This window comes from Panthera onca, chromosome E3, assembly GCF_046562875.1.
Source record: "Panthera onca isolate mPanOnc1 chromosome E3, mPanOnc1 haplotype 2, whole genome shotgun sequence".
Taxonomy (NCBI): domain Eukaryota; kingdom Metazoa; phylum Chordata; class Mammalia; order Carnivora; family Felidae; genus Panthera; species Panthera onca.
Window position 1 is genome coordinate 3,549,308 of NC_138354.1, and position 22,722 is coordinate 3,572,029.

Consider the following 22,722-nt stretch of genomic DNA (forward strand, 5'->3'; position numbering starts at 1 on the left):
GAGAGAGAGAAGGAGAGTGCGAGCAGGGGAGGGGCAGAGAGACAGACACAGAATCCGAAGCAGGCTCCGGGCTCCGAGCTGTCAGCACAGAGCCCGACGTGGGGCTCGAACCCACGAGCAGTGAGATCGTGACCTGAGCCGACGTCGGACGCTTAACCGACTGAGCCACCAGGCGCCCAGGCGTGCTCTCTCAATGCTCACACCAGTCCCATGAGGTAGGGCGATTCTCCTCGCTGGCCAGCCAGCAAGACTAAGTCTGAGGTCATCCAGAGCTCAGCCAGGCCCTGGCCTCCACCGGCTCCTCTTGACCCCTGGGGGCAGGGGCCATGTCGAGAGCGGCCAGAGTTGGAGGCACAAATTCTGAACTCTGTTCATGAGAGCGTTCTCAAAACGGGTAGAGGGGCAGCAGTCTGTTTGTCCTCTCGTGCCTGTGGAATGTTTGGAGATGCCAATTCAGCTTGTTTTTACAGACAGTTAGTAAACGTATACAGGCACCGAACTAGTCGTATGCACACGTGCACACGCCCGTATACCTACATACAAACACACACGTCCAGAGGTGGAGGAAGGAGGAAGGGAAGGAGCTGATGGGGGGAGTGGGAGAGGAGGGCAGGCGTAGGAGAGAGGGACGTAGATTTCACACTAAGTCCTGCGGGGAGGTAGCCGTGATCCTCATATAATAGAGGACAAAGCTGAAGCTTACAGAAGTTTTTACGTCTTCCCTGCACACATGCTGGTGGGGTGAGCTTGAGCGGCAGACCTGAGCCAGACTCCCAGTGCTGTCCCTCCCAGCAGACCCGACATCCAGAACTGAGCCGTCCCAGCTCCACGGCTGTGGCTGAGTGCGCGAGGGGCCTGCCTTCCCCTTGGCAAGCCCTGTGCCAGGAGGAAGGGATTCCTTTTATAATTCCCACAGATGCCTCTCATGGTTCCTAATGCTTTTTGGGTCAAGGGCTCTATCAGGAAGTTGACGAGAGGTGTGGACGCTCTATGTACATGCAGAATTTCTCCTAGGATCTGGGGTCCAGGCCCCCAGGAAGCTCTGACGGTCATCTCTAGCTGAGGTCCCATGGAGTCCACCGAGAACTCCTGTGCCGGTGTCCTGTCTGCTCCTGGGTCCTCGGGTAGACACAGTGAGGCCCATCTTTTTTCTAGAGTTATTAGCTTTCTAATCTTGCTGGGTCCTATCTGTGAACCTTATGGATTTGGGAGATGTGTAAGCACCAGATATTCACAGGGTCCCAACAGAGGGACCTGGGGACTTCCGTCATCTTGGAAGCACCAGCTCAGATGGGAGAGTTTGCTGTGAACCGCATTTATTAAACAGCCTGATTGAGATATAATTCACATACCACACAATTCACTCATTTGGAATGTTGGTTATTTAGGAGTGTCTTTTTAATTTTCTCATATTTGTGACTTTCCCAAATAACCTTCTGTTACTGATTTTTTTTTTTAATTTTATTCCATTGTGGTCTGGGAACATGCTTTGTATATTTTCAATCCTTTTAAATTTATTGAGTCTTGTTTCATGGTCTGTGCCAGAACAATGTTCCATATCCACTTGAAAAAACAAAGTGTTATTCTGCAGTTGTGTGGAATGGTCTGGATGTGTCTGTTAGGGCTGGCTGATTTACAGTGTTGTGGCAGTCACCTGGATTCCTGATCTTCTGCCGTCCATTCATGTACTCAAGTCTCCAACTACTATTGTTGAACTCTCGATTTCTCGCTCCAATTCAGCCAGTTTAATTTCGTGTGTTTCAGGGGCTCTGTTTTAGATGTATGTTTATAATAGTTCCGTCTTGTAGATGGATTGGCCCCTTCATCAGAATAGCATGGCCCTTTTTGTCCCTGGTAACAATTTTGCCTTCATGATTATTTTGTCTGATACTAGTCAGCCACCCCAGGTCTCTTTTGGTCATTGTATGTTATTTCCATAGTATGTTATTTCCACTCTTGTACTTTCAACCTATTTGTATCTTTGAATCTAGAATGTATCTCTTAAAGGTAGCATAGAACTGGAGTGGTTTTTCTTTCGGCCAATCTCTGCCTTTTGAATAGATTGTTTAATCCATTCACATTTAATATAATGACCGCTAAGGTAGACTTTACATCTGCTGTTTTGATATTTGCCTTTTATATGTCTCATGTCTTTATTCCTCTTTCTTTCCTGCTTACTTTCTTCCTTTTTAAGTGAAAGTTTTCCAGTGTACCACTTTAATTCTCTTGTTTTTGCTTTTACTCTATTTTTTCAGTTATTTTTGTTAGTGATTGCTCTAGTATCAACATTTACTTAAGATTTATGCTAAATCTCAGTGATGTATAAAAACTTTATTCCTATATAGCTCTCTGGCCTCCTCCCCTTTCTGTGCTGTCATTTATTATTATACATGACGTCTGTAAATCCATAATGTTACAAACTCAAGGATGCATTTTTATAGTTACTACTTTACAGAACTCTACATCTTTTAAGGAAGTCGAGATGAGAAAGGAGAGCAAATATATATCTGGAGTTTACCATTTTACCCTTCTTGTATACTATTTGTTCATTTCTTCCAGCAGATTCAAGTTACCATTGGGCGTCATTTCTTCACTCAGCTGCTTCCTTTGTTCTGTTTGTTAAATATGTCACATTTCTGAGGCATCTGTGTGGCTCAGTCATTTAAGCGCCTGACTTCGGCTCAGGTCATGATCTCGCCGTTCATGAGTTCAAGTCCCAGGTCGGGCTCTGTCCTGACAACTCGGAGCCTGGAGACTGTGTACGATTCCCTATCTTCCTCTCTCTCTCTGCCCGTCCCCCACTCACACTCTGTCTCAAAAATAAATAAACATTAAAAAAAAATTTAATAAAAAAATATGTCACATTTCTGTACATCATAGGCCCAACAATACAATTATATACATATCATTGTATGCAATTGCTTTTTAATTTAGGTAAGAGAAGAAAGATGCTATCTTTTGTAATTACCCATGTGTGATCATCTTGGTCATTGCCTTTTCTTTTACATTTCTGCTTATGTCACCTGCTTTCAACCTGACAGTCTTCCTGTAGTATCTCTTGTAAGGCAGGTTGGATAGTGATGAATTTTCCTGCCTCTACTTACCTAGGGATGCCTTTATTTCACCTTCATTTTTGAAAGCAGTTCTGCTGAATAGAAGATCCTTAGTTAGCAGTTTTTATTCAACACTTTGAATACACTTCCCCATTGCCTTCTGTCCCCCATCTTTTTCTTTTCTGATCAGAAGCCAACTCTTACCATTATTTGAGTTCCCTTGTCCATGATTTGAAGAATTTCTTTGTATTTTTGACGGTGAGGTGTCTGGGTGTGGACTTACTTGGTGTTTATGGAGATTTTCTGCGTGTAAATGAATGCTTCTGAGCAAATCTGGGAAGTCGTAAGCCATTTCTTCCCCTGTGTTTTCTTCTTCTGTCTTTCTGCTCTCGTCCTGGTGCTCTCATGACCATCTCGTGTGTGGGTGTGCTCAACATTGTCCTGCATATATCAGGTGCTCTTTTCTTTCATTATTGTTCTTCTTCTTCATGCGTGTTCATGCTTTTTCTTCTGTTTTCCAGATTGCATAATCTCTGTTGATACGTCCCTGTGGCCTGACTCTTTGTTCTGCCAGACCCAGCGTACCGTCGGGCGCCTCCAATGAATTGTTTATTTTGGCCATTGTATTTTTCAATGCCAAAACTTCTTATTTGGTTCTTTTAAAATAATTTCTCTATTGATATGTTCTACTTGGCAGAGTTTTATCATCTTCCATTCTTTAAACTTAGCTTCCTTTAGTTCTGTGACTAGATTGTAATAGCTGCTTTCAAAATCTTTGTTTGCCAACACTCGAGTCTCCTCAGACGCTGCCTGCTTTTTGCTGCAGGTGTGGAACACACTGTCCTGTTTTTCTGAAACCGGTTTATTTTTGTTAATGTATTGTGCCAACTGTGAATACTGATATCCTCTACCCCGAGGATCATTCTTGTTGTTTGCGTGTTTAGTGGGCTGGCTGCACTAGTTCCGTGGAAGACTGTCTCCCCCAGGGGTGGCAGTCTTAGGAACACATTCAGGACCCCTGAATACCAGGGATGACGATGGTCCCAGCCAGGCTCTCTTTGTCTCTTTTTCTCACCCCCTATTAAGATTCTGGATGGTCTGTTGGTATTGGTATCACACCCAGCTCTTAACCTTTACCACTTGCTAGCTCGATTATTTTTCACGATGCCCTGGGCTGTATATTATGCTATAGCTTTGCTCCAGTTAAGGGGCAGCCCTCCTGCAGTAGCAAGATGTTATCAATCTGAATTTTGCTCTGACCCCAAGGAGGCTCTCCTTAGCTGTCTCTGTCCGTGGTTCTCTCTGTTAAACTTCTGGCTGGTTTATTGCTTCACTTGTTACAATCACAGAACTACCAGCTTCCTCTTAATTTCTTATGCGGAAGGATTCCACTGTTTTCGGCAGTGCCCTTAGGCATGCTTTGTTCCAAACAAAGCCATTCCCTTTAGGAGAGTCGGGATCTCTCTGTTCTAATGGACTGCCTCTCTCCACTGTGCAGGACTTCTGTGTCACAGCACCAAAGCTGGGGGTGGGGACAGTGGCCCTCTTCGCCCATAGGGACACACCTGCCGTGCAGGTAGGGCACTGGGTGGAGACGACAGTCCCCGATCTTCTGGGCTTGCCCCTCTGGTATAAAACTTCTTCCCTACAAGCTAGCTGAGGCAGGGGCCGTTGGGGCTCAGTTTTCCCAACCTGCCACAAGTGGCATAGACCGTCCGGCCTAGGGGCAAAGACAGGGTGAGGGAAGGGAACCCGGTTCTCTCGACAATACCTGCCGAGCTGCTGTCACAAGGAGCTGGGGGTCAGAGGCGGGGGTGATGCAGGTCACGGCTCGAGTGCCTCAGACTCTTGCTGTTCTTGGTGGAGTAAATTTTCCTCCATTTGCTCTCTGTCCCGGCCACGATTCCCAGCGACTTTAGAGGCCTGTTTATAAAATAACTTTCTCCAGTTAAATCATTGTCTCTCTTGGAAGGCAATCTGCTGGCTCCTCACCGGCCATTCTGGAAGCACCTTTTGCCTTTGTAGTGGATGGTTCTGATATTCAGAGGGGAGAAGCATGGGCCAAGGTTCCTAAAGATGGTGATGATTTCTGGCCTGGCCCCTTAACCCCAAGTTCGCAGGAATAGAGGCAAATTACCAAACTGCAGACAGAGCCCTCAGAGAGATGAGCAAGGGTCCCAGAGAGAAGAGACCCAGGGTGGGGCAGCAGAACATACGCTTAGCACCTGTTTCAAAGAGGACCACCTAATAAGTGACTTGCACTTGCGTTTAGATTTCAGTTTTTGTTTTTAAGTTTATTTATTTTTGACAGAGACAGAGAGAGAATGAGCTGGGGAGGGACAGAGAGAGGGAGACACAGAATCCAAAGCAAGTTCCGGGCTCTGAGCTGTCAGCGCAGAGCCCGACGCGGGGCTTGAACCCATGAACCGTGAGATCGTGACCTGAGCGGAAGTCGGATGCTTAACCGACTGAGCCCCCCAGGAGCCCCGTGCATTCAGATTTCAGATACTGATCCTCCCTACCAGAGGCAGCGTCTGGGTTTAAAAACATTGTACACTGGGATGTCAGGAGTGGAAAGTAAGACACGTTCTTGGCCCTGGACTTAGTCAACGGTTTGATGCAATGTGGCTCAGGAGTGAGGAGGGTAATGCCCTTCCTCCCGGCCCCCCCTCCTCTCCAGAGCCCGGGGAAGTAAGGAGACAGAAACCCTATGCGATCTTTGCTGGAAGAGGTCTTCTGCGAAGCTAATATTTCACCACAAAAACAGCGATGCCGTCCTTTTCTCCCCAGGATGTTTTTAACCATTTTCAGAAACAGTGCTTGAAGTGGAAATTCTGTGAATGGGATCATGGGAGCACAAGAACCTGACGAGAGCCACTGTGAGTTAGGCCGTCAGTGTCTCATGGCATGAGCCGTGGCCCTTTGTCTTTCTCTGGTTAGGGATGAGAGGCTTTGTCTTTCACGCAGGACTGCTGTTCAAGTCGCATTATAAAAATTGTTTTCAAGACCCCAAGAAACAGTTCTCAAAATCTCTCCCGCTCCAACCTAGACCAACCCCCCCGTACCTAATTAATTCCCTAATATTATTTGACTCTTTCATCTTGAAAATATAACACCAAGAGTGTTGAGATTATCTTTCTTAGCTTCTTGCCAGGCATCTGTGCACCTTTAGAAACTGCCACCACATCCAATCACCTGCTGTCCTTCTGTGGTTTCCGGGGAAACCAACACACATCACTACTTCGGATCACACAGGAAACTTAAAAAAAAAAACAGGACCCTGCAGCATTGCCTTTTCGTCAGTAATTGTAACTCACTAAGATACATCCCCATTAAAAAATAATAATGTCATATAAACAATAAACAGAGCAGGCAGCAGGGGGGAGGATGACATTTAAGTCACTGCTCTCTGGTGGAGGTAATGGGGACGGCTGAGCAGGCTCCAAGAAGCCTGGCCTGTGTGTCATGTGACCGTCCGCTCTTGGGCACCTGCCTTTCCTGTCTCTCTGCAGGATGGTCTTAACCTCTCCCAGCAGCTCTTGGCTGGGTTTGTGGGCCCTGCCCGCTCAGGGCTCGTAGCCACCTAAAGGGCGGGGCTCTTCCTGTGCAGCACAAAGAGTCCCAGAGAGGATTCTGATTGGCTCAGGTTAAGTCACATGTATACCCACTAGCCAATCACTGTTTAAGGCGGGGAGGAGCCATTCAGCCCATGTAAAAAGGAAAGGCAGAGAAGGCTCACTTCCTGAGGTTCCTTCGGAAAGGTCCAAGCCCAGACCTGGGACATCACTGTGAGCCAGACAGCCCCCCCGGGCCTCTTCTTAGCACCCGCATGTCACCGAGCCCTCTTTCCATGCTATAGGACCTTTAGGTCCGTGGCCGGGAAAATACAGAATGATGTAACAGCTGAACACATGTCCAGTGAAACCGTGTGAGCACGCCGGGGTGGGACACGGGAGGCATTCATACCTGAGCAAGGTTGGACGTGCCCGTAGAAAGGCTGCCTCCTGCAAGAACTCGGGAGTGCCTTCTAGACCAGACTGCCACCCCTCCCCCTCCCACCCAGTGCCACTTGGCCACTGGGAGCCCGGCTTCTCGACGCCCCAAACAGCTGCAGGAGGAGGGGCGGACAGGGGTGTCAAGAAGAGGGAGAGGTGCCCGAAGGGTCACCACCTGGGTGCCCGACAGGTCTGCCAAAGTGGAACCGCCAGCACGGGTGACTTCTGCGTGTGGTGACGTCCCCCAACGCGGAGACCTGACGGAAGACCGAGCACACAACGTGTCCTTCTAACCTTTCATACGGCTGTGCTCAAAGGTGTCCCAAAGTGTTACTAGAAAGGCTTTCTTCATTTCTGCCCTCCTTTGGCTGTGGTACGGCGCTGGGTCTGGCCCCGCCCTGTCCCTGGCCAGTGTCAGACACAAAGCGAGGAGACTGAACCTAGTGCCCTTGCTCACGTTTTTCCTCACGCACAGCCGGGGGAGGGGGGGACAGGGCGGCCCGAGCACCGCAGGGTACAGGGTGAAGAGGGAGAAAACCTTGAATCTTACATTCACTTGTCAGATGACCACGACCTCTGACCCCGGTGCGTGAAGCCTCAATCCTGAGTGTTCTGTGACTTTGTCGAGAGGACGACACCCCCGACATAGCTCAGCACGAGCTCTTTTCTCCTAAGTCAGGAATTTGGAACCAAGATATGGTGTCTGCAGAAGGGACAGACCCAACTCAGGGACCGATAACGGATCCCGCCAGCTTCCTTCAGGTGACCCTTGTTGTCGTTCCTGCCTGTCTCGGTTTACACAGAGCTTTGCCTCAGGAGCCCCTCGAGGCCTCTGGGAAACAGACGAAGGATGAACCTTAGCCGCCAGAAGTACACGTGCCGTATCTCTTCACCTGCAGCCCTCCAGGCCAGATATGTTTAAGAATTCGGCGTTTCTCAGGGGTGGGATATATACATCGTATGTTACGTAGCATCCCCTGCAGGGCACGTTACGTTACGAGCACGTTAGCATTTCTGCAGCAGGATCTGCGAATATCCACACTAAATAGTTGCACGTCAGTTCAGCTCAGGGTCATAGCTGCCAAAGTAGCTCCACGTAGGTCAGGCTTTGCCACCAGGTGAGCTAGAAAAACCGCTTTTGATTTTCAGAGCACGGAGGGTTTTGGAATCACGAGCGGGGGTTTGTGAGTCGGGTCAGCAGACACGAAGGAGACCCCGGAGCAGAGAACCGGTTCCGCACCAGCAGGGGCCCCAGGGCTGCAAGGCTCCCCCGCGGCTGCCACCTCGCCTGGGATGCTGGGCAACTGGCCCGTCTGTCTGAGCTTCTTTCTTCATCCATAAAATAGGAACAAAAGGCACCATGCGGTTTCAGGGACTCTGCAGGGGTTAATCTGTATGTAGTCGCGTCTACTAAGAAGAAGCTGCTCTTAGGTCTGTGGTCTATTGTCACCCTCACCACCCAGTGATGGAGGAACTAATGTTCCCTGCATCTCGGGCTGTGTCGCGAGAGGACAGTCATCAGACCTGCATTTATGTGAGCTCTGACTCCGTACAAAGCAGAGGAACCACAGAGGTGTTTAGCTGCCGACAGCTGATTGTGCCATAACGCACAGGTCCCAAGAAGTCCCAAATATGTGACTTACCATTACTTTCCCGTAAATGTTCCAGTGAGAGCCCGATTTTCGGTCGGTGTCTGGAAGCTCCTGGGAGTCTGGCTCCCCCCATGTCCACAAGGGGCTTCTGCACAGCCTAGGTGCCACCTGCTCTCACCGGCTGACAGGACACAGTCCCCAGATGGAGCGTGACGTGGGCCGTTCGCTCCCCATCAGATGAGGGACAGTGACAGAGCACCAAGGGACCCTCTGCCTTCCCTCAGTCTCAACACAGCCGACACATCGAATGAGTCCTGCCCTCACTCCAGCCTGGCCACTGATGGGAATCCTCCCAGAGCTTCTGAGAAACACACAATCCCCAGCCCTAGCCCAGGCCCGCTCCGTCAGGAAGCATACCCAGTAATCTGTGCTCTCCCCAAACTTCCCTGCTGATTCTGAGACAGCATTTGGAGGTGTCCCACACCTTCATACCGGCCGGGCCTCCTGAGACCCTCCTGGAGAGAGAAAAAAGGGCGGGTGTGGCCGTGTCAGGGACGGAGCCCAGGCAGGGCACCTTGGAATGGAGAGGCTTTATCCAACCGCAGGCTCCCGCCCTGGCCTTGAACTTGAAAGACTAGATGGCTGCATGTCTGTAGACCCATATTTGGCATTTTCAAGGCGTCAGTGGCCTCTGCGAGGTCCCCGGTGGTGCAGGGAGGAACCCGCTGTGTTTTCAAAAGCGGGGGGTGGGGGGCGTGTCTCGTGTGGGGCCCAGCAGCCGACCCGGCCAGCCTGTGGGCAGGCGGCAGGGCCCCCCGGGGTACTCGAAGTTCCTCTGGGGCAGGAAGGTGGGAGCCTCCACCCTCTTGGGAAAATGGTCTTCACTGTCTCTGTTAATGGCACCTCAGTGACTTCACGTCAGTCCCCAAACCACAAAACAGGGTTTTGCTTTAAGAACGTGAACATAGAAACTATGTGGACTAAATGTTCTCAGTGGAATCTGCTGATTTATTTTCTTAGAAAGACGGGAAGAAAACCCCCTCAGCCTGGCCTTCACCCATCAACGAGGCTGGCTCTTGTGTGTGGCCGGAGGGGTCAGGTCTCAGGGCCTGGGGAGGGAGGAGTCGACGGCCGCTGTAGACATCGTGGCTCCCTAGGGCCCCTGTCCTCGGTAGCCTCCCCGCAGAGATCTGCACGGATGTGACATCACACGGACATTTGTATCCCACAGAGGTCACCCTGTCCTCACCTCCATGTGTGCTCAGGGCCGGCTCCCTTCGGTCTAGTGCAGCCTACACCGTAGTCCTGGGCAAGCCGAGGACCCTGGACCATTCTTACCCCCACCCCCTCGCAGGAGCTCTGCCTTGGGAGGGCACAGAGCACCCCCTTAAGGCTGTGTAGACCTCTTCTGGGTCAGAGGATGAAGTGTAGACCTGTCCTGGGGCAGAAGTGCAGTGCACACCCCTCCTGGGACGGGCTCACACACACTGAGGGGCCAGGCGCAGACTCGGGCAGCTGGGACAGCACGTGGTCCCTGTTGCAGGGCAGTGGAGGTGCTGAGCTCGGGTGGGGGAGGGGGGCGTACCTCGGATGGAGTGTGGGGTGGCCTGGGGGGCGGGAGAAGGGAAGAGGGTGGGACACCGTGGACACAAACCAGCTCACTTTGGGTGGCTATCGCTGGTGTGGCCGCCTGGCCACCCTTTGCTTCCAGCTCAGCCCCCTGCCCGTGGCCACCCTCCCCCTGTAGCTGCCCTTCTCCCGTGGCCACGGGTCCCCACCAAGGCCGCCCCCTGCCCTCGCCCACGGCCACCCCGTCCCCTCCCCATGCCCACCGTCCTCTGTGGCTGACCTCCCCCTCCCCCATGACCACTCATGCCCTCCCCCACGCCCACCCCCTCCCCGGCACCTGCTGCCGCCCGAGGCCCGCTCACGCCTGGCTGTCTCCCCAGGGCACCGACTCCGAATCTGAGGACACGCCCCCCCAGCACTCCTTCGTCAACCACTACATGAGCGACCCCACCTACTACAACTCGTGGAAGCGGCGAGCCCCGGGCGGGCGCGCCCCGCACAGGTACGAGGCGGTGGCGGGCGGCGAGGCGGGGCCGCACCTGCACACGGTGGTCACCACACAAAGCGCCGTGTTCGCGCCCGCGGGCCCCGGCGCCCGGACTCCGCTCACCGGCTTCTCCTCCTTCGTGTGACGGCCGCGGCGGGGCCTCCGCACACCTTCCAGCCTCCTTTTGTTAAGACAATCAACTCCAGTAACTGAGCTCAAGCTTTTGTTCAAACAAGAATTCTGATAAGTGATGATTTTACCTACTTGTGAACACTAGATTTCAATTAGAAAGGTTTTTTTAACGGCTTTTTGTAACATCGCTGCAGGAAGCGGGTTTCTTTGTTTTCTTTTCTTTTTACGAGAAGGTGTATTTCAGTGGTGCGGTGGCAAGGGGACCCCAGACCCCCCCAGTCCTGGCTGTCTCCATCCCACGCCAAGTAGGGAGGCTGCGGGGGGGAGGGGGGCGGGAGGAGCGGGGGTCAAGTGAGATGTCCGCCCACGTCCAGGCCGCTCCTTCCTCTTCTCTACCTCCTGTGCCTCCGGAGAACCAGCCTGCTCCCGCCCGCTCCTGGCCTCTGCGGAGCAAAGCGTGTGCCCTGGGCTGAGCGCTTCTCGGCCCGACCCCATCCATCTCTGAAATATTCTCACTCCGCAGTTTGTAGGCAAGGAATCGGCTTTCAGGTTCCTGGTGAGGGGGCAAGAGATTCCGAGGGGGGGTCCTCTGACCGGCTGACAGCTCAGCAGTCGCACCTTGCATCGTTCCAGTGGTGAAATCCCCGGGGCTTTTCTCTTCCTTTCTTTGCCTGAAGCCAACGGCGCAGAGCAGGGACCCACCCCCAGGGCTGCGAGTGGGCGCGGGCCCTCCCTTCTCGAGTGTATCCTTCCCGTGAGCAGCACACGGCCCACCCCGCGAACCCAGAGAGAGCAAGACGGCGCTTTCAGAATTGCTTGTGGTGTAAGAGGCGTGCGTTGTTAACCAGAGGATTTTTTAAATCTTTTTATCTTTTTTTAAACTATGTCACATGAAATGAATGAGTCTCTGCTGTCTCCAGGTGCCTTTTTATTAATTGTTTAGCTTTGTACATGAGAAAGACGGAAAGCGTCGGTGTCTCCAAATAAAGCGAAACAGCTCTGAGAAAGTGGGGCCCCGAATTGCCTCCTCCCCGCCAGGCCTCCCGCGAGCGCGGGCCCCCCCCCCCCCCCCCCCGTCTCCTTGTCCCGCCCGCTGCCCACTGCCTTGACCGCCAGTGCTGCTGTCCCTGCCCCCAGCCCAGCCCAGCTTTCAGCCTTAACAGGTTTTCTGGAAACTATTTTTTCCCCCTTTGCTACTTTAGTTTTCATCTTTTAGCTACGTGAGAATAGCATGAACTACTTTGAAATTTCGAGAGCCCAAAGTGTACCTGTGGCTCCAGCCATCACATTATTCTTCCAAGAGGTGGCCGAGGTGACTGAGGAGCCGGCAGCCAACCCCCCAGGCCAGAGCCGAGGTCCAGGTGTAACCAGCGGGTGCCCAGAGCTCCTGGAGGGCCCCGCGTCCCCACCTCGCTAGCAGGAGGGTGGCCGTGACAATGCACAGCCACCCTGTCGACACCCCCAAGGAGCAGGGGTGACCTGTGACCTGCCAGTGCCCTGACGGTAGGGGAGCCGGTCCTGTGGCCCCATATAGAGCGTGTGGTATCTCCTCGGCTCTAGTCCGTCTACACTTCCGTCAGGCCCTCTGCTTTCCCAGCGGCCGCCTGTGGCCCCCGGAAGCCAAGGAGAGTTTTGTGTTGGGTGAAAAGCCCCTTTTCAGTTTTCCAACAGTTGACGGTGTGGAAAGGTTCCTCTCTCTCTCCTTCTCTCTCTCTCTCTCTCTCTCTCTCTCTCTCTCTCTCCCCTCCTTTTTCTTCCCTCCCTTCCTTCTCTCCTTCCTGCCTTCTTTTTCTGAGTGGAGGCAGAATTATTCTAAACCAAAAATCCTAGATGCTCTGCCCAAAGCCACTTGCGCGTGAGAATCACCCCCAACAGTTCACCGGACAGGACGCACCTCGGGGCCCCAAGCCCGGCTCCGTCCTCTCGGCCCCAGGACGGCCGGCGAGGGGGCAGGAACCCGCGCGAGGCGACAGGCTGCAAGCTGAACTTCTTGGAAGACAGACGCCTGGTGGAGAACACAGACAAACTGCCTTCTGTGCACTTCGAGCTCTAAGCCATACGGACTTTGCTTTAAAATGTGGGGGAAAGTGTTGTCACGTCTCGGAATGAGGACCCTTTGGTTGGAGGTGTGTTCTTTGCTTTGGGGTTTTTGCGACAACATGAAGCTTTTTTTCAGGTTCATTATATTTCCTGTACTTTCTTTTTCTCTGCTTTTACTGAACTTTTTGTGTATGGGATCGTCTGTCTGAGGCTCTGCTGGCACCGTGGCTGCTGACGGACTGTTAGCACCTGCGCCCCCCCCACCCTGCCCCCCGCCCTGTCCCTCGGGGGCCCTGGCCCATGAGAGACACCTGCACCAAAGCAACAGACTGGGCGTCCGCAGTTAGGTTTCAGCCTCCCCAGGCAGTGTGGGCGTCCACGAGCATCAGTCCCCAGCCTCTCACCTTGTAGGGAGGAAAACAGACACCACACCATAGGAGAATAGGTATTGATTGGATTTTAATCTCCGTCCTAAGAACAGAACAAGCAACGTTTCTCTAACCACGACCAGATGAAATGTCCTCATCTTGCCTTCTTCTGTAGTGACGTCATTCGGGTGCCTTACGGTGAGCGGTGGCTGAGCCCCCCCACGCACTCCCTCATCCCTCACCGGGCAGGTCGTTGGGCGATGAGCTGTCCTTCCCGTGTGAGGGTGAGCCAGCAAAGCGGCCAGGCGGGGCCGAGCTCTGTCGGAGCTGGTGGGACGGGACGGGCTGGCCCTCTCCGCCCAGGCACCAGGGCACAGGTTTCCAGGCAGGTGACCGGCGGGGGCGGCTGCGGGCGGTCCCCGCACCCAACGGGCATTAAGCACATCAGCAAGGCCTCACGCACCCCTTCCTGAATAAATTGGCCCAGAGCGAACCCTGTCCTGCCCCAGCCTTGCCTTCCGTTTCACTCACCGCCGTGCTTGTAAGGCGTACTCGATTCAGCGTCGTAGCAGAGGACAGTATGACGTAGGGCAACGTGGGGGCGCGTCCCCTGCGCCGCAAGTGATGGCAGAGGCCCTCGGCCAGGGAATCCGTCCAGGCCGCGGGGAGGAAGGGTCGCGCGCACGCTGTAAACTTCTTTTGATGCTGTGCTTGTATTTGACCACGACTGGACTGAAGCATGGTGTTTGCGTAATGGATCGTAGCATGGTCTCTAGTTTTTACGAATTCTCGGCACACGGTGTAGTCGTTCTCCCAATGAGCAATCCACCCGCGTATCCAAATCTGGCTCTCTTTAACTCGGCATCCCAGTATCCTGGATCCGGTCCGGAAGGCGGGAACACCGGAGCAACCCGTGACCCGAGCTAGTCTGCTGAGGCTCCTCTCCATTCCTCTCAGCGTCGCCTTCCGGTTTATCAAGAGCTTAGGTCAGTCCTGAAGTTTTCCCGGCAATGTTTTCTGGAGTTGTGCAGAATCCCAGATCTCATTTGGAAAAAAAAAAAAAAAAAAAAAATGTAGGATGACAGAGAGGTGCTATGGGTACGATTTTTAATAAAAACATCATTTTGTTCCTTATGTGCTCGTGATTTTCTTCAAGTATTGACGAAATGCCTCCTGAATTCTAGGCCTGTAAAGACTAGGCTCTGAGGCTCAGCCCCAGCGTGGTCCTGAACCACACGCACAGCCATCCCAGGCCCCACGCCTGTCGAGATGCAGACGTCACAGGGATTTAAGTGCTCCCGGGGAGAGACACGTCAGGGGCACCACGTAGCCACGTATCCTGTGAACAGTGGCCTTCCTCAGCCCCAGCCCCCACCCCCCCGCTAGACTCCACAGAGCCCGGAGGAGACACTGCGCCCCACGGAATGTAGCCTGGGTTGGCGGCAATGCAGGAATCTCCCCTCCGTGCAGGCCCCCCCACCCCGAGAGGCCTGGCTTCCCACCTCCCCACGTCCCACCAGCCTCAGAGAGGGGTTCTCGGCCATGGTGGGTTTCAGAATCCCCGGGAATGTGTACAAGTCCCGGTGTTCCGGTCACACCCAAATCAGCTAAGCCAGGATCTCTGGGGGTTGGGCCCAGACATGCGGTTCTGGTTTCGAAAGCTACCCAGGCGGTTCCCACGTGCAGGCAAGTAAGACCTGTGCGGGGGAGGGGCAGGGCTGCCGGCCGCAGGGAGGATGGGGGTCCGGGTCGCAGGAGAACTGGGGCCTGTGGTCCCAAGTTCGCCCTTTTGCTCCAGAAGCCAGCACCGCCGTGGACAAGCCAGAGGTAAGAACATTTCCCTTGTTCTCCTTCCCACCCTCCAGAAATGCGAAATTGAAACCTGCACGCTTTTCAGAAACCGCAGCCTCCGTGTCCCAGATAGTTGCCTTTACTGCACCCGTACCGTTTGCCAAGCACGTTCTGTGTCCTTCAACATTGTCGATCCACGTGCAGCAAGCACAGTCAGGGCTCCCGTTTTGTAGATGAGGAAACGCCCAGAGAGGTGAAGCCATCCGCCCCAGGGTAGCCAGCTGGCACAGGGGCAGGGGGCGGTCCAAACCTAGGCGGCTGGGGGGCCGCAGAGCCGGGGTCCTGAGCCACCGCCCTGCCTTCCAGGAGGGGTCTGCTTCCCCCAGCCTTCCTGGGAGCCCGGGACGGAGAGCCTCGGAGGAGCCGGGTGCTGGTGGGCATGGCCCAGAGCCTGGCGGGAGTGTGCAGGCACGCGGGCGGCCTCATCCTCCCCGGCGTCCCCTCCAGCGCTGACAAGAAGACAGCGGACTCGTTAGCTCGGCCCGCGTCGTGATGATGACTGTTGTTGGGAAGTTAAAGGCAGGACCTTCCAAAGGCAGCACCCGTCACAGAGAACAGAACCCCACTCCCTTGCTGGGTGACAGGTAGGTGGACCGTCTCGGGATGGAAAAGCGACGTGGGTGAGCGTCCCAGGCACAGAGCCCTGACAGTGGTTTCTCTGCTCTGAGGACAGGACGGGGAAGGTGCGGGAGCGTGGCGGCCGCATGCTGGGTGCCCCCGCCTGGCTGGGAGGAGCCAGACTCCCGAGTCCTGCAGAGTCAGGCCCCAGGCCCCCAGACCCCAGAGGGTGGGCCCGGAAGCAGCGGGGGCCACAGGGGGCCGCAAGGACCTGCATGCCGTGAATCAGGCGTCCTCTGAGGAAAGGGAGTCTCTGGGTCCTCCCCGCCTTCACCCACAGGCGTGTGCACGGGACACGGGGGGCCAGGGTACCGCCAGGGTGCTTGAGCAGAGCTGGGCCCCAGGAGCAAGATAGCAGAGACCGGTCGTTAGCGCTTTGGCCGACTAGAACGCGTTTCCCTGCCCGCCCGCACCCCCACTGCCTCTGGGGTATCACCTCTCCCCCAGGCCGACCTCCCAGGCGACAAGTGTCTAGGCAAGGCAGGGCGTGGCCTGCAGCCCCTTCGTGGGAACCTGACTCTCTGGCAGCAGACGAGCGAGCTAGAGGCGCCTTGAATCTCGCCTGGGACATCGCCTTGCTCTCTGCCAGTTTCCAAACTGGGTTCCTGTCAGCTGGGCAAGCTCCCGGCGTTCCTGCCATGAGTCCCCTTCGCTTAGGTTAGCCTGAGACCGTCCACCTCCTTGCAGGGGGAGAACCCTGCTTCCTGCCCCTGGGGGGCCCTCGTCCCCCTCGGGCCTGAGCTCTGAGCGCCCGCAGTGCCCCTGCCCAATGGGCCAGCCCGGGAGGCCACAGAGGCACCGCGGGAGGCCATGGCGGCCAAGCCCGGGGAGGGTCCCTCGGCCCCGGGGTGCCGCAGCCACCCTGCCCGGGCTCATGGTTTCGGGCCAGACCAACGGACTGTCCTTACAGAACAGATGCACCAACCAGGGCAGGGGCTGGTTCCCAGTGAGCTATGGATGGAAGCCTGAGGTGCGTTTTCTGCTAAACGAGGCATTTGGGGGACAATAGAAAAAAGAAGACAGTTTTTCGATGGGTGTGAGCACCCGACGGGATTATTCGGGGCTGACTCGGGCAGCTGGGGACTTGGAGCCACAGCCCTGCTGCCTGCTCCTGGCCTCTGGTCCACACAGCTGCCGCCTCTGACCTGAGCCGCGGGCGGGGGACCCTGTGGGCCCCGTGGACGTACCGCACAGGACGTGGGAAAGGGGAGGGGGAGGGCATGACCTGGACACGCCCTGTGCGTGTGGAGCTGGCAGCGTCTGGGGGTGGCCCTGACCCCGCGGCCTCCGCGGCCCAACGATCCCGAGATGATCCCGCCAAGGCGATCCTGCCTCCAGCCTGGGCCCCGACACCGGCAGCACCGAGGAAAGGGCAGCTCGAGGACAGGTCTGGAGGCTGGTGCCAGCGCTGCACCGTGTTTCCCGAGAAAACCGGGATTCGATGGCGTGGCAGCCGGTTTGCGTGGCCTTCACAAGTGGGTCTGTCGTGAGGTGCAGCCATTCACGGACACTACGCTCGGGAACCACAGAAGCTTTTGCAAACCTTCTGATTGAACAACCCATCTTCCCGAAAGGATGGGTTCGCCAGACGCCCACCGCTAGAGGACCTGAACGTGGCCGCAGCTTTGCTCATTCAAGGACCTCAGGGCTTGCCAGAATTTCCTTCCCTTTAATGGCTGAAGTCAATTAGCAGCCAAGCAAGGGCACAAATTCCAAGCTGTTAATTCTGGGCTCTGCGGTCTTAAAACGTCCTGCTTCTCCTCGGACGAGACAATATTCTACAGTCGTTGAGCACACCGCTACGTTACAGGATTGAATGTGATCCAGGTTCAATTTTTTTTTTCTTTTACTTTAGAGGGAGTGGGCACACGAGCAGGGGAGAGGGGCAGAGGGTGAGAGAGAGTCTCAAGTAGGCTCCACGACCCTGGGATCATGATCTGAGCTCAACCCACTGAGCCGCCCAGGCGCCCCAGGTTCAAATGTTTTAATAACAAATTCCTATTTCTGAGGCATCCTGAGATGTTTCCGTGGGATTCTCCAACCAGCAGACGGCATAATTGGCCTGCTGACTTGGGGGCCCAGGGAGCCCCATGGGGTCCCCAAAGGGAGCCCAAGGGGAAAATCCCATGTGGCTGGTGGAGACCCAGAGCTGCAGCTGGGGTCCTGTGCTCACTCGGTCTTAGGCAATGTTTTTTCAAGAACATTGAGGGTCAGGAAATTGGGGACCGGCTGCTCCAGAGAAGATGTGTGACAGAAGCCAGACAGAAATCCAGACAAGCCACTCAGAGGCCTCCGGCACATCTCCGATAGAGGCCACCCAGCCTCCTGGGGGCTCCGGTGAGGGGAGCCCCCCCTTCACCATCTGCCCCCGGAGCACCCACTCACCGCCCCCCCCCCGCCGTGAGCTCTCCCAGCCCTGTGCCACCTCTACTACAGGCCACCCCCAGGCCACCGCAGCAGGAAATGAATTCTGCTCTCTGCACACACTGGGACCCACACAGCTGTTGAGCAGAATGAACTGCAATCACATTTGTGGGCACAGAGCAATCTTCAAGTGATGCCCTTGTGAGCGAAATTAAGAATGCTGTCACTCATGCGTGTGCACACATGTGCATAGACACATACACACACACACACACACACACACACATACACACACACACACACGTCTGCATGTATGGAGACCATCTCTGGAAAGACAGGCAAGACCTTGGTAACGGTGGTTGCCTCCGACCTTGGTATTGTCTGGACTTTTTGCCATGCACACATACTATCTTTTTTTTAACGTTTTATTTATTTTTGAGACAGAGAGAGAGAGAGAGAGAGACAGAGTGTGAGCAGGGGAGGGGCAGAGAGACAGGGAGGCACAGAATCCGAAGCAAGTTCCAGGCTCTGAGCTGTCAGGACAGAGCCCAACACGGAGCTTGAACTCCCGAGCCGTGAGACCACGGCCTGAGCCGAAGTTGGACACCCAAATGACTGAGCCACCCGGGCTCCTCATTATCTTTTCAAACAGAAAAGAGGAAAATGGAGCAGTGCCAGGGCACAGACGCCCACTGTCCTCCTCCCCAGTGCCCGTCCTTCCTGGGCGTCCTGGGTGCCGGACATTGATGTGATTCGAAGACGTCCAGCTGTGTGGTCTTGGGAAACTCGCTAATCCTCTCTGATTTATTCCTTTGCTATAATGAAACACTAAGCTCTTTTGAGACTTAGGGGAGAAGTGAGTGGGAAAGCAGCCTGCAGACTCCAGAGATCCGTGACTGTCCGTTCATTCCCGTGGTCACCTCTGCCGCCAGCTCCGGGCACCGTGAGCAAGAAATGGGGCCTCCGCACGGTGGGTGCGCGAGCCACCCCCGCCCTGGCCGCCCAGGCGTGCGCGAGAGGACCCACCGCGGAAGACCGCGGCACCCGCTCTGCCGGGGGGGGCCCACCTGCCCCACGCCAGCCACACTGAGACCACACCGTCCACACCATCCCAAACCAGGTCCGCCACCTGGGTTCAGCCCCTCACCCTGGAACAGGACTGTGGTCCGCGTTTTGTTCTGGAACAACTTACGCCCTTTCAGCGAAGAAATTGTACCTTCGGTCAGTCCCGGCTTCCATTTAGAATTCTGTCATACTACAGACTGTCATGCATTTTTTAAAATTATTAATGAAGTTTTGGACATATTTACATATGTAACTCGTGACTTGAAAACATAGGTGGCCAAGTCCCGCTCTCCTGCCCTGCTCCCTCTTCTCCGCCCCCCATCACCTCCTCCCTGTCCCGGCCTCCTGAGTGGCCTCTACTCAACGATTGTCTTCCATGATGCCAAGAACAATCACCACTAAATTTGGGGTCTGAATTTTCTGTGGCCTTTGAGTGACTCAGAATCCAGCTCGGACTAAAACTGGAGACGCTCTGGAATCTCAATGAGGCTGCAGAGAATCCTGGCGGCTATTAGCAGAGATGATTGGAGAGCCGGAAGATTAATGCCAGGCCGGGTGAGACAGTCGGTTAGATGAAGTCATCATACTCAAAACACCCGGTGCCCGCGTCTGCCACATTCACCACCAGCCGGTCTGTGCAGCCCCCTTGGAACCCCGCTCCCGTCTAGCGAATGGGAAGAGAGACCCCTTGCCGCGCAGGGGTCAGGAAAGAGCCAGGCCACAGGAGCCAGCTAACCAAGGGGGACGATGACATTGCAAAATGCCCAGGATTGAGAGACTTGTGTTTGCCTCCGTCCCCCGGAGGCTCAGCCTTTGCACGGCCGTCTTCCCGGTTCAGGGGTCTCCAGGAGCCGAACCCCCACGGCAGCTGCCGACAGCACCCTGGGGCGGCCCCCCTCCCAGCCTTGCCCCCGCGGATTACGACGGCGGTGTGCGAGCATGTGGACCGTCTGTTTCCGTGTCTCTAAGTCCCGATGGACCTGCATGTCGCTTCCTGTTTTCTGGAGCCATACGCTCTGTCCGTGAGTCGTTTCTAAACTGGCCAGCCCGCTCCCTCCCGGGGTTCACAGAGATCCTGTGAGGGGGTTTCACAAGATACCTCCAGTGTTTGCAAATGCCCGACAGAGAGCTCTCTCCTTTACCTTTCGTAGGACGTGCAGGTGTCTTTGCTTGGGGCCGAAACACGAGCCGTCCGGAGTGGCCGCAGGGGTCAGCCCCAGGCTGGCGGGCACCACAGGGTGGGCTCCAGAGGCCCGCTGTCTGGATTCACAGCGGGTCCCGTCCCTACTGGCCGTGTGACCTGGGGTGGGGTCTTACTGACTCCGAGCTCGAGTTTTCCCGTCTGTAAAATGGGGACACTTGGCATACTCAGGAAATGATAGCTGATTCTGGGAAAAAAAAAAAAAATAACAAAAAAGAAAAGTACTACAGAACAGTCGCCCTCTCACTGAACGGACCTCTCCCCGGCTCTGTGCGATGGCTCAGTAGTTGGGGCTCCTCGGTGAGGAAGACCAAACACCCCCCTCTTGTGGAGTTGCCCTTCAGGGAACGGGATCCAGAAATGAACAGTCAACATAATCCCGAAACCATACAGGCTGCTCAGGGTGGTGAGTGTAACAGGAACAGGAGCAGAGCTGGGGGGGTGGGGGGACTGAGGCCTCAGAGAAAAAGTGGCCCTTCCACCAGGAACTCGATGGACCTCGCCACGCTGTTACTTGAGGAGGGGGGGATGAGATTTGCCAAGTAGATGAAACCTCGCAAAATCCTGCGAGATACGGGGTTCACGGGCGGAGAAAATGGTAAACACAGCTCTTCTGAGAAGACGTTAGAAAATCCAGAGCGCGGCCCGTTGTGCTGTTTGGTTTGTGCCACGAGCGGTCGCCGAGAATTTATTAAAGGGCCTCGCGGGCAGGGCCCTGGGTCTTCGAGCCAGAAGGCAGGTGCCAGGCGGGGCCGGTGGGGTCGTCGGTCTAGATCACGGGCTGGCAGACCGCGGCCACAGGCTACGCGAGACCACCGCCGGGTTTCTGGTTTTCCTGGCAGCTTTACCGGGAGACGCTTTGCGGGCCGGGCCCCGTAGCTCCCCTGCTGACAGCCTCCACGTCAGCATCCTGACCTGCACGTGACCAGGGCTGGGCGACCACTGCCTCATTCAGGCTTCAGAGTGTGTTCGCCATCCCGAAAGCAAACCTTGCAGCCGCTAACGGCAACTCACCACGTGTCCCTGAGCCGCCCCCGCCCCCGGCCTGACCCGCCACCAATTTACCTCCTGTCTCCACCACTGTCCGTCTCCCAGACGTTTCGCAGAAATGAAATCGCATCACAAATGGCCTCTATCTAGGACTGGCTCCTTTCACCGAGCTGCAGGTTTTCAAGATGTGCCGTGAATCAGCAACTCGTTCTTCGTTAGTTTGTTCGCCCGGTGATGTTCCACTGTGTGGCTAGACCGCATTTTGTCCGTCCGTTTGGCGGTCCACAGACACTCATGGTGCCTCCTTTTCGTCTGTTGTGAATAATACTGGATGAACATTTGCGTAAAAATGTTTGTGTGGACGTAGGTTCTCATTTCCTTTGAGTACGTATGTCCACACGTACGACGTGTACACCCAGAATTGCTGGGCCGTAGGTAACGCTCACGTTTCGAGGAGCCGCCAGACCGTTTGCCCACGTGGCTGCACCGTTTTGCATTCCCGTCGTGGACGGATGAGGGCTTTTCTTCATGTCCTTGTCAACGCTTGTAATCGTATGTCTTTCTTACCCCAGCCATCCTAGTGGGCGTAGGGTAGTATATTGTGGTTTTAATTTGCATTTCCCCGCAGCCTAATGCTGTGGAACATCTTTCCGCGTGTGTGATAGACATTCATTTCTCGCCTTTGGAGAAATGGTTCTCGAAACCCTTTGCCCATTTTTGCATTAAGCTATTTATCTTTTTATCATTGAGTTTTGAGACCTTTTTATATGTTCTGGATACATGTTCCTCACCAGATACACGATTTGTAGATATTTTCTCCCAATCTGGGGTTGTGCTCAAACAGCCAGGAATAAGGATATTAGTACCACCGCTGTTTATAGTAACAAAAAATTAGAGGTAACGTGAAGTTTTTCAGTAGCAGAGTAGTTACATAAATTACATTTATTTATAATATGGAAGATGCTTCCCTTTTTTTATGACAGCTAAAATCAATGGGGACGATGCTGTGTATTGACATGGAGTGATACCCGAGACATATTAAATGGACAGAGCAAACTACAGAATAACACATACAGCATCTGACTCTTTCCGAAAGGCAAAATCATACTTTTCTCTGTGTGTGAATGTGTGTAGGTAAATACAGAGGGGGAAAGGTCTATGAAGAAACACATTGAATCAAGAGAAATATCTCGGGAAGGATCAGAATACAGAGGGTCTGACGAGGGGAGGACAAGTGTTTAGAAAGAAGACCCAGAAAAGAGACCTGCTTCCGGAAAAATGGAGTAGGTGTGCCTTTGTTTTTTTCTGTTCCTCCCACTAAGTACAGCTAAAATCCCAGGTATTTAGATAAAACGAACAAAAGACCAGAGAATGGAGAGATGGCAGATCGGCCAAGG

At 54.5% G+C, this 22,722-nt stretch overlaps 1 protein-coding gene across 2 annotated transcripts in view; it reads left to right on the plus strand.

Moving 5' to 3' along the window:
- Positions 1-13,007, plus strand: part of SDK1 (sidekick cell adhesion molecule 1) — an 882,012-nt gene extending 869,005 nt beyond the window's left edge. For both annotated transcript variants that reach the window (XM_078440087.2, XM_078440088.2), the window contains one exon: positions 10,590-13,007. In XM_078440087.2, the coding sequence (XP_078296213.2) occupies positions 10,590-10,841 (252 nt within the window). In that variant the 3' untranslated portion in view covers positions 10,842-13,007. The remainder of the gene's footprint in view (positions 1-10,589) is intronic.
- The last annotated feature ends 9,715 nt before the right edge of the window (positions 13,008-22,722 follow it).